Source organism: Acanthaster planci, linkage group LG12, assembly GCF_054643075.1.
Source record: "Acanthaster planci isolate LZ-2023a linkage group LG12, COTS_SCS, whole genome shotgun sequence".
NCBI lineage: Eukaryota > Metazoa > Echinodermata > Asteroidea > Valvatida > Acanthasteridae > Acanthaster > Acanthaster planci.
In genome coordinates this window covers 7,109,175-7,120,142 of record NC_141788.1, presented here as the reverse complement: position 1 = coordinate 7,120,142, position 10,968 = coordinate 7,109,175, and the positions used below count along the sequence as shown (strand labels likewise).

General features: G+C 40.1%; 2 protein-coding genes across 2 annotated transcripts; one reads left to right on the top strand and one right to left on the bottom strand.

Annotated features, from left to right (window-relative positions):
- Nucleotides 1-472: 472 nt before the first annotated feature.
- On the top strand, nt 473-3,994 carry LOC110977778 (protein FAM32A-like). The gene is made up of 4 exons (XM_022232203.2): nt 473-824; nt 1,902-2,046; nt 2,231-2,284; nt 2,571-3,994. Exons 1-4 carry the CDS (start codon nt 754-756, stop codon nt 2,637-2,639), a joined length of 339 nt encoding a protein of 112 aa, XP_022087895.1. The 5' UTR covers nt 473-753; the 3' UTR covers nt 2,640-3,994.
- LOC110977777 (uncharacterized) lies at nt 3,211-10,942 on the bottom strand. Its single transcript, XM_022232201.2, has 4 exons — nt 10,780-10,942; nt 8,468-8,831; nt 5,984-6,178; nt 3,211-5,638 (listed from the first exon to the last, which is right to left on the bottom strand). Exons 2-4 carry the CDS (start codon nt 8,679-8,681, stop codon nt 5,517-5,519), a joined length of 531 nt encoding a protein of 176 aa, XP_022087893.1. The 5' UTR covers nt 8,682-8,831; nt 10,780-10,942; the 3' UTR covers nt 3,211-5,516.
- Between the last annotated feature and the right edge of the window lie 26 nt (nt 10,943-10,968).

Sequence of the window (10,968 nt, the reverse complement as noted above, 5' to 3'; positions counted from 1 at the left end):
AATAGAAGGGAGCCAACCTACGCTTCTGTACTCAGCTCGGTAAAATGGCCGCTGGTTGGCTTCTTTTTCATACAAAGGCGTTGCAAGTCCAGGTTTTTTTTTATATGCGTCGGTGGTCCTCCCCTCTCTTTGGAAAAAAATCTTCCAGGGCCACGATTATCACAGCTACAACTTACAAGTCGTGTTCCCCTTGCGTGCTGTGTACAATAAGGAGTAGACCGCTAAAAGCCACTTTAATTTTTTTTTCGTTCACTAAGCTTTCACAAGAAATGGGAGGGAGAAAAAGGGAATGAAATTTTCTCAAAACAATTCACACAGGCCTCTATTTGCAATTTGTGTACATTTGAAATCTGAGGAACATCTCAACATGCATGCCAATCACTTCGGCACGCTTGTTCGTTAACAGCGCCACCACTCGACAGGGTTATTTTAAATGCCACGTTTAGATAAACTCTATGCATCTGCAGAAGACGCGCTGCTAGAACTATTTCAAATGGTTTGTGGGATTCTTTCCTTCAGAAAAGGGCATCCTCAGTCGCGTTTGTTTGCTCTTGTGTATAATTCTCTCATTAAAATGTTAAATGATTTATAAAATGTTTGTAAGCTTATTAGCTTTGTAGTTATGTTCGCGAATTTTGACTGGACAAAATTTAAGCTGTTAAGAGCGGCTTGAAAAATAGGCTATTTGTACGCAGAATCAAAACATCTATTCGTCGCATGGATTCTAGTAATTAATTCGTTGGGTATTTCAAAATGGCGTCTGCGTATCAGGCGGCTGGTGGAACGTTGAAACTGAAGGGAATCGGTGAGATAGGCAGTAAAAAGTAAGTAAATGGGGGAGTCAGCCATGTCTGGTATGATTCTGGATCACCTTTGCCGTTTGTTTATAGATTTTGGCTTGATTTCTTTATAAAACTCCACCGTCCAATTGCTAGCATGGGGGATAGGGAGGCTAAGTTTTTCGAATAGCCGGCTTAACGTTAGGCCTAATTTTTTCTGTTTCATTTTTGAAGTGATCTGAAAGAGAATGCTAGTATAAGAAATATTTTGATATAAGTTTGGATTCCATAGGAGTCTGCGGACCCTATAGAGGGCCTGCGTGGAGCGCCCTCACAGAGGACATTATTTAGATTTAGGCCTATACCTTCATGACTGTTGTTCGAATTCGATGGCCTGTTCTTGACACACATTTCTTGTTCTCGCGCTCGAACGGCAGGAACACAGCTGACCCTTGAACAACAAAATTGAGCAGTTTGTGAACATGCGAGAACTAGCCGCCCGAACATGCCGAACTTAGCCGCCCGAACATGCCGAACTTAGCCATAGCCTAGGGTCTACTCAAGCCCATCACACAGGAACAAAGACCTGTCCTCTGTGAGGGCGCTCCACGCAGGCCGTTAATGGGTTTTTGAATGCAGCCCAGTTGTGTCAAAACAGGGTCTTGCAGGGTACATTTCCGTTTGAATAAATTCCACTTTCTCCGTCAAATCTTCCCTCCAAAAGCCATTGAATCTGATGCATATCTCTTTAAATCTGATGACCCAAGGTTTTAATACCATGCAACTGACTGTTACTATAGTACTTCTTGAAAAAAGTGGAACTTTTGACGAAAACAATTCAAATGGAACGAGTTCCACATGCGGACAACACTTGATGCGCGTGTGCACAAACCTATGAGACTTGTCTGAAGAAACCTGTTTTCTAAGTAAATTCTTCTAAATTTTCTCAGCTAAATTTCACTTTTTATGACATGTTGTCACTTTCTGATGGTTGTTATAAAATATTAAGGGAAAAGTAGTGCTGTCCGTATATGGAACTCTTTCCTATCCAAACACATCATGCACTTTGTGTGCATAACGCAGTCCTTATTACCTTCAGTATTTTTCACGACGGTATTCCAGGAAGAAGAAAAAGAAGAATGCTTCCAAACAAATGAAAGAGCAGATTACAATGGCGGCAGAGGATGAAGGTAGCGAGGAGGGTAAGCCGAAGATAGACCGCAGAACACCTGCTGAGAAGGCCTTCGCCAAGATACAGGAGAAGAGGGTAGGCTACGTTGTTGAAATAACCTCAAGTCTGAGTCAAAGTTGTAAGAGTTAGCTCAGAAATTATAGAATTTGACAACTTCCAAACATGTCTGAGCCTTGGTGTTTATTCGTTGTGACTGATGTCTCAGTCTAACCAGACTTCATGAAATTTGACCTTGCCCAATTTTTTGTTTCAATTACAGCAAACGGAGCGGATTTTGGAGAAAGCCCAGAAGAAACATAAAGACAGGGTCAATGTAAGTATTGGTGGCAATCCTCCGTTCTTCAAGCCTGCAGAAGGAAGTTTTAAAACAAAGTTGAAGTTTATGTACAGTCTTTCCAAAGATGCTTTGCAGTGTTTCACGTCTACATGCCTTTTCTGGCATTTTTGAGCTGTAGGGGAAGAAATCAAAGATTTTTAGCACCATCGTAGCAGGTATTTTGAAGTCAAAATTTTAGAAGTGAATTGTTACATGTAATTCAAAATTGTTTCAAATACTGTAATTTCAATTTCTATTTAAATTTACTTTTTTTCTGTTTTAGGAATTCAACAGCAAATTGGACACCCTAACGGAACATTTTGACATTCCAAAAGTCAGCTGGACAAAGTGAGTTGCCGTGACCTGTGTTTGTCAGGTACAAACAGCGATTACCATGTTTTACAACAGATCCAAGACTATTTACCATCTCGGACTCAGAGCCACTTCCCCTATCTCCCATACAAAGTGGACGTTGTGTGTCTTCGAGTTTGCTCACAAGAGCTGCTTCCAGATTACTTCTTCAGGAGTTTGTATTTCAGAATTTTAGACTCTTGATCAGCAAGTTGCAAATATTGGTGAGTGGCAGATTGGAAACATAGATACATAATAGTTTTGTACTGGTGTTCACTAAATCGCGGAGTTCTCTCTTGGTCCAACTTCTATCAGACAGAAGGCACCATCTATTTATTGACCTCAGGTTATGAGTTATCATGTGACTTTGAATTGCCACCTGCTTCACTGAGAAAAAGCAAGAACTAATGATGGTCATATCCTCAATTTAAAATGGAAATCCCCCCCCCGTTGCCTTGATAACTAGGTCAAACTTGCCGACCAGACATACCCATCTGCAGTCACATTTGGCAGTTCTTCAGACATTGCCCATTTGTAACGCCCGAGTAAAAGAAAGCATGTTGATAAAGTCATTTTAAGTACAAAAAGTCACATTCAATTTTATTTCAGATATGTCGTGATTACTGTACAAAATTAACTCGACTAAAGTGTCTACATGTACCGTACTTCTTGAATAACTTCTCTGAGAATTTCATCTAAGAATCAAGTTGTTTTTATGCTTGAGTTTACAATATGGATTCATTTTTATCACCGTTTACTTGGTCTTCAGTTACATCAGCACTTTCAAGCTTTTTTGCACAAACCATTTAAAATCTACTTGAAAATGAGCCTTTTGCGAGTTAAATTTGAAAAAAAATGCCGTACACAGCATTCTTTAAATTCACATGAACATAATTTGAATTCTCCATAAAGACGCTTTTGCTATAACTCATGATTCGGGGCAACTTTTTGCTTAGTTACATGAGAGATGCACTTATACACTGTTTTAATGGATAACAAGGGCACAGAGGAACTAGTCCATTCCACAGATGGTGGTCACTATGCAAAAGCTTGCCCGGAATCACAAGGTATAGCAACAGTGTCTTTTAGTCTGGGGAATTCAAGTTGTTATGTTTAGGTGTACATGTAGTCAGATAACTCAAAGTACCAGATTTTATTCAAATTTCACTTGCAAAAGGCTTATTGGTCAATCTTAAAACACATGGTGGGAAAAAGTACTTTCTGATAAGAAGTAATTATGGATAACAAATATTGAAATGTTGAAATCGAAATATAAATGTTATGAACGGCAATATCTTAGTACATCTGAACTGGCCATATGTTTCTACATTAAAGTCTTGTTTTGAGGAGAAAAAAGTTTGTTCTTTCAGTTAATTTATTACGAGATTTTTCCATGTTTCATTTTGAGATGTCTTTTAGGAAAAGGCTTTAATTCATTAGACTTGCTGGTCACATACATTAGTCTTCTGCAGCTTAGGAAAATCAAGCTTTTTGAATTCCTCATCTTGTCTTTTCCACACAAAATCTAGAGTCTGCAAGTCTTTTCATTTCACAACAATTTCACTGTGCATTCACATTAGTGACTTGTAACATTAAACTTTAAATCTGTAGCTGTAATGATTGTAAACTATCACCTTGTTTTCACCTAAATTGATTTCAATTTCAGCTAATGTGAAATGCCTTAAGGAGGCATCAGTTTGGAGTCCTTTTCACGAGTGTGCAAAACATATGCTGGTCTAGGAGGGGGAGGTGTACAGCCTGTGTATGCTTTCATTAATTTGGAAACATGTCGATTGCCATCAATGTGCCTTGCATACACTTTTTGGAGAGGAAAGTGTAAGTTTTGTGTGCTCATTAGAGGGTGATAAAAACGGAAAACCCCCAAAGACAAAAACAATTTTGATGGTTTACTTATAAACTATAAAATATAAATTTTAGTATGAAATCTGTACTAGCTGTGAAGTGTGCATAGATTAAGAATGGAATGAATAGCTGTTTTGTAAAGTTACATTTTTAGATTTCTCAGATATTGATAATTTATCTAGGTGGGCTTAGAATACTTGTCTGCCTTCTTGTAGAGCATCAAATTTTCGTTTTGGAATGAAATTTGCCGATTTAGACCCACAGAAACCAAGCTTATGTCAGTAGCTCAGGCCAGGGCCACCAAGGGCACCGTGTAGTCCACTCGAGCAAGGGTGCTTTCTGAACACAGAATGGCACATGGGTGTTGGTCATGGCGATCGCTCTGTGCACACTGCACACAGTGCGCTTGAGATTAGGTCAGTGGTGCAGACTTGCATGTTCAACATGTTTGTACATAGTCGCTGGCAGAACTCTTTATAATTTATAATAATGAAGCCATATAAATCTTTGAGTGAATCAAATTTTCAAGTTGACTTGTTGCAGCAGAGCGAAGTACTTTGTCATCTCAGGATTGCATTGACATGAATTTTAGAAATTATTCATGTATATACAAAATCTTCAGCCTGTTCTACCTTTGGCAATACACATCTGGGGAGTTATTGGAATAATTAAGAATTTTCAGAAAATTAAGAACGTGAAAAAAAATCTTCAATTTCTTGGCCTTTTACAAACGCAACACTGGTCTGTGCATGTTACATTGAAACAGAGATACACTGATCCCCGGTTAAAACAAAACAGTGGTTCAGCTGTGCTGTTGTTAATCTGTTACAATACTTTGAAGACGTTAGACCGGGGAGGACGAGGGGGCTTAAGATTAGATGGGATCACCAGTTTTCATACATCATCAGTGACGCTAAATTTTTTTTCCAAGGAAAGTTCACGTACATGTATGCGTAGCTTGTGGCTCCATACACAATTTTCAGACCTACGAACTCCAACGGTCATTCCCTTCGGTCTACATGGTTTGTAATATACTGTGAAGTTCATTGAATTTCATTGGGTCGGTGAATAGTAGCGATCTGGAGACAAACAGACGCTGTTGGTTCATATCAAAGCGCCACATGTTGATCACGTGACCTGGAAAGGAAGGCAAAAGAACAGTAAGGTGATTGTTGGGGTGAACACTGAAAGTGGCATGATTCCCTTGTAGACTCCAAGCAGCAACAGGAGGTGGCACTTTAAGGGTTATATTCAAGAACCAGTGTGTGGCAGACTCCGTGTGGGTATGCCCTGATTTTTGTGCATGTGATGTAATTTTCAACTGAATGTGCACAGAACCCATATTGTCACATGAGAATGTACCTTATGCATGTATACAGATAAAATACCCACACTGACTTAAAAATTTTTACGGGAAAAAAAAAAATCAACACACACAAAAACAAAACAGGCTAAAATAGAAAACAAGAATTATGGACTTGCCGTGGTCCGAACGGACGTAGTTTCCCCGATGATCTCCGATGAAGTACATGCCCGACTCAAAGCTGACCTGCTCAATGTGTCTCATGTTGATCAGGACGTCATCAGTCAGGGGCCGGTACATGGTCTCCCCTTTGGGCTTGACCAGCTCCGATTGGAACACGTTGGCCGAGCCCTTGACGGGCAGGAAGTTGCGACCTGAGGGCGAAGAGAGGGCCACAAAGTCTTCATTCATGGGTTCCATGCCGGGCTCATACATATACATGGTGGGCACCGGTCAAGTCTACCACAGATACGACAAACGTAGTGCAGAAGTGCTATGTCATGTATGTGCCATAAACGGCTCCCCGACTTCAGCCTCGATGTGTAACTGTCATGGACAATTCACAATGTATGGCCAAAAATGAAAGTCATTTCCATTTGGCCTCAGGCAACCTGGTCTAAGCTTGAATGGGAAACTAGCAACTTCCTGTAGAAAGTGTACAAATAGTTGAAAAACACCAGCAGCGTACTACTGTGCATCCATTGACACTGGCGTACTCCAACCAACAAACAACTCATACACAAGTACATAAGCTTATCAAAGCATGGAGGCCTACCTCCATGATCAGAGTACAGTCTACAGTGGTCTGCCAATGTTTAACAAACACTGATAAAGTCCAGCCCACAGCACACACACCCACACTAATTCCCATAGTAGCACACTACCTTACATGTAAGTTGATGGAGAAGTGCAAGTGGGCATTTGTTTGTATACAAAGTTTGGAACTGCCCCCCAAAAAATAAAATTGTCTTGCTCGTGTCAAATACTTTAACTTAATTCTCGTTGGCTCTTTTTTTTTCCACAAATGTTCTGTACAACAAACTGAAACAAATTTTAACCTGTAACACTCATGGACGACTAAACCACCTTCCTTCAAGGAATACCGGGTACCTGCACGTATTGCACTGTACTTATGAATTTGTTTGGTAAAGGAAGTGAGGCTATGAATTCCCTTTTACAGTAACCAATTTTTTTTTCCTTGATGGCATGTACATGTAGTTTGTTCAGTGTATGAAACCTAGTCATCTGGTAGATGTACATGTACATGTACACCTACAAAGTTCATGGTAGAGTTCCTGCTAGTGTAAACAAGCGCCTGGCATTGTTAAGCAGAGTTGAAAAGGCTTGACCTTTTGAAGGTCAGGTAGAACACATTGAAAACAAATGCAAATGATTTGGCCGTGGCTAAATATAACACAAGCCTATTGCAAGCTACAAGCTAGTGGCTTCGTGCATTTCACATAGATTCCTGTGTTATTTCTAGCCGTAGGCAAGAAATCTGGACATGGCTAAAAGAGGAGCCTTGACTGCCTGGACAGCTTCTGAAATGCATCAGTAGATCTGTCAAATGAATTGGTCATACATGTACTTTGTTTCCGATGGCACTGAGGTGGGATGTGATTAACCAAGCCTCCGTACAAAAGCATGCACATGTGTTAAAGCAAGCATGATGTCATTTTGTTTTAGGTTTATAGTCACAGAAGTTCATTAGGGATGCTTAGGATGGATATGTTGCCTCGATATTACATGACCCAAGGACATACATGTACACCGAATTACTTATTCTAGATCAAGCACTGATCTAATCCCGGACATAAGAAATGAAGACGAAATTTCAGCTACATGGTACCTCCATCCCCATCTGGTAAAAGTGTTTTGGCTAGGGCAGGATGAATTGATAACTTGGAGTCCAACTCAATACACATCCATTGTTCCTACATGATCTTGTACATGTCCCTTATGCTGGTGAGCTAACCAAATTAAAAGAAGCGTACATGGAAATGTAGTTGGGACATGACAGAAGAAACAGGTTTGCCCACGATCTCACCCCGACTGATTATTTTTTCACCTGGGCGGATTACAATTTCACATGTGAGGATCACTTTTATGTCCAGGCAGATGGCCTGGAGGGATAATACTGTTGTTTTTTCTATCATTTTGACAGTAATCTGACTAGGCAAACCCCCCCCCCCAAATGTTAATCCGACTGGGTGAAAAATTAATTGGGTGAAAAATGGGCCAAATTTTGTTCAGTCATGTCTTCAATCAGCTTCAGTACAAATAGTGCTGAGCATCAACATTCAGCAGGATCATTGCCCCCCAACTTTAATGATTCATAATTTCTAGTGGATTAGCAAGACCGTTTATATCCTTTTGAAGCACATTTTGAAAGAAGTGTTGGGAGGGGGGGTTACGGAGAGACAAGTGCATTTTATGTCAGAGTGCCTGAGTTCTAATTTCTTCGAGTTTCAAAGCCGAAAATACCACTTAGCATATTTATGTGCTCAGCAAGTATCAGCTGAGAACCAGTGACATACATTTTATGACCTTTTGACTGGTAACCAGTTTTTGCTAACCAATTTTTCCTGAACTTAGCAGCAGTTCCGTGGCATTGGCTCAATGGGATGGGGGAGTCAGGGAGCTGGAAAGATGGAAGAGCTCACCTCTGAAATCTGAGGGCTCAAAGTGGTTGCATCTCTTGCACCTGGGCTCTTCCATCATCTCTGATTCCACCCTCTTCCTCTTCTGGCCAAAGCAGTAGCCACCGTTGAGGGCGCCAGCCAGTCGGTTGTGCTGGTGGCCATTAACATGTCCGTCGACTCCAATATTCATGCCAAATGACTGGGCCGTATGGAATGGATTTCCTGGGACTTGCATTGTTGCCTTTTGGGTCTTTGGTCTCGAGGTGTCAGCCAGAAGTTGAGGTGACAACAGATAGCACTTTACTGGTTAGGAGTTGTGACAAAGGGAGCTCACGGTCCAAGCACTCACACTTACTGGCTTAGTTTATCCATTACTTCTTGTTTTCTGGAAAACAAAAAATGGAAAATCACTGATCGGTCGACAGTCATCGCTGAAACCACGTTGATGGCAATTTCTGGTTTACATTTAAATTAAAGTGACACTAAACACAGATAATGTCTACTCATGCCTATCACAGAGGAATGAAGGCATGTTTCCAATGTGACACTTGGGCCCAATTACATGGCTTTGATAACTGAGGAACTCTCCACTTATAATCTACATTCTCCACCTGTAGTATAGAGATAATGTAGAAATTCTGCCCTAGCTCTGTAAGCACACAATTCTTAATACATTGGCATCATGGGAGAGGGGAGGGAGTACTTGCTCTCCACTCCCTGGGAAAAATTAAACAAAAAAGTGAAAAAAAGTGACACAAGTAAAAAAAAAATATGAAAATCATCAGATTGCTTGAAAAAAACCTAATATTTGGCCCCCTACTATTAGTAGTACTAATCATTTTAGCAAATGAGTGCTTTGCCTCTCATCCCGGAAATCCCCCCTCTGAAAAAAAAGGTTTACCTCCCCCAGACCAAAATCGTGACAATACCCAAGCCTTAATAGATTACATGTATGTTTGTCCTTATTTTTAACTTCCTTGCTAAACCTTGAATTTCATGCATCACAGGGTGAAGACATTACAACGTTTTCATGGCATCTTAATTTTTCCCTTTTTTGCTCAAAAAGCTGAGCTTCTTGTAAGAGTTAAAGTTTTTTCCTCTTTTCAGATTTCTACGATTTTCTGAGATTTTGAAATTTAAAAACAATCTAAAAACTGTTTTGCAAGCACCAGTAAAATGCGGGAGAAAAATCCACAGCCAATCAAATATATGCTGCCTGAACAAAAAGGGGTGGGCAAAAACCGACAATGTCGGCCACAATAAATTAATCTGTACAATTGCTCCACTGACGTGACTGAGCCAGTACTATGCATCAGTCCAGAACTTCAGAAGGAAGTCTTACACTTTGCTTCCTCTTTCATGCCTATTTAGAACAATCTTTCAATACCACGTCAAAATTGCGAGTAAAAGAATCTTTTGGTAATATCAGGTGAATCTACATACTGTGCTGTGAAGTCAAACAATGGTAAAAACACAAGATCCATCAATCATGCAGATTGACTGATAATATTCAACATAATATTGCATGCACATAAATATAATTAGGCATACAGACAAGAATTGAATGTTTCCACTTCATATTTGCTTTTTTATGGGGGGGGAGGGGTGGTCATGTGGTTGGATGGCTCTGTAGAGGTGCTGGTCACCAGTTCCATCTTGCCATTCATTGGATTTCTAGGCATATTCTTTTCTGCATCCAGCATTTGTTTACCGTTATGCCATGTTGACTGTTTTATGTACATGTTTTTAACTTCAATTTAAAAAAAAAATTTGTATAATGTATTTAATTTTCGGTTTGATAGTCAGTGCAAAAGTGTAATAAAATGAAATAAAAAAATGAATTCATACTGAGCATGCTGAATAATTGTAATTCTTAATCATGTTCTAAGCCTGTGCTTATTTCCCAATAATTTCTCTTTCCTTATCAAGTTGCAGGCTTACAATGTCACCAGCATGACCAGTGTATGTGGTTTAATAACGTGGCCGGCATTATGATTATATACATGCATAAAACAATAACAAACATTACGAGGCTACATGCAATTTGGTGGGGTCATAAAGTACACAATCCCCATACTCAGTCCGACATGGTCCAGCTCCATGGTCCGACATGATTGGGAAGCCCTCTGCATGGCCAGCCTACCGGCCGGTCATGATGACTGACATGACTGACGTAAAAGTGGCACAATCAACAAGCATGAACTAAACAAGCCATGCATGACCAGATGACTGGCTTTGCTTGGCATGATTTTGTCTATCAATGTCTATGCAGAAACTTAAACTTGCACTGACTGAACAGGACGTTAATGCAAGTACAGTGTATAACATCTTACCTCGAAGGTGAGACAACCACGACCCCGTCATGAGCCCGTGGTGTGAGTCCGTACTACAACCATACAACTTTAAACGATAGTTTTCAAAAGCGAAGATGAAGTTTGAAACAGCATCTGATTATTTGATTATTTACCAAATGCGTATATGGGTCATGAGGTCGACGCTAGACCGGAAACTGCCTTCGCTCG

Coding starts and splice junctions, on each gene's coding strand:
- LOC110977778 (XM_022232203.2), top strand. CDS start 754: ATGGCGTCTGCGTATCAGGCGGCTGGTGGAACGTTGAAACTGAAGGGA. Junction 2,047..2,230: donor CCAAGATACAGGAGAAGAGG/GTAGGCTACGTT, acceptor TTTCAATTACAG/CAAACGGAGCGGATTTTGGA. Junction 2,285..2,570: donor AACATAAAGACAGGGTCAAT/GTAAGTATTGGT, acceptor TTTCTGTTTTAG/GAATTCAACAGCAAATTGGA.
- LOC110977777 (XM_022232201.2), bottom strand. CDS start 8,681: ATGCAAGTCCCAGGAAATCCATTCCATACGGCCCAGTCATTTGGCATG. Junction 6,179..8,467: donor TGAGCCCTCAGATTTCAGAG/GTGAGCTCTTCC, acceptor CTTCGCCCTCAG/GTCGCAACTTCCTGCCCGTC. Junction 5,639..5,983: donor CTACGTCCGTTCGGACCACG/GCAAGTCCATAA, acceptor CTTCCTTTCCAG/GTCACGTGATCAACATGTGG.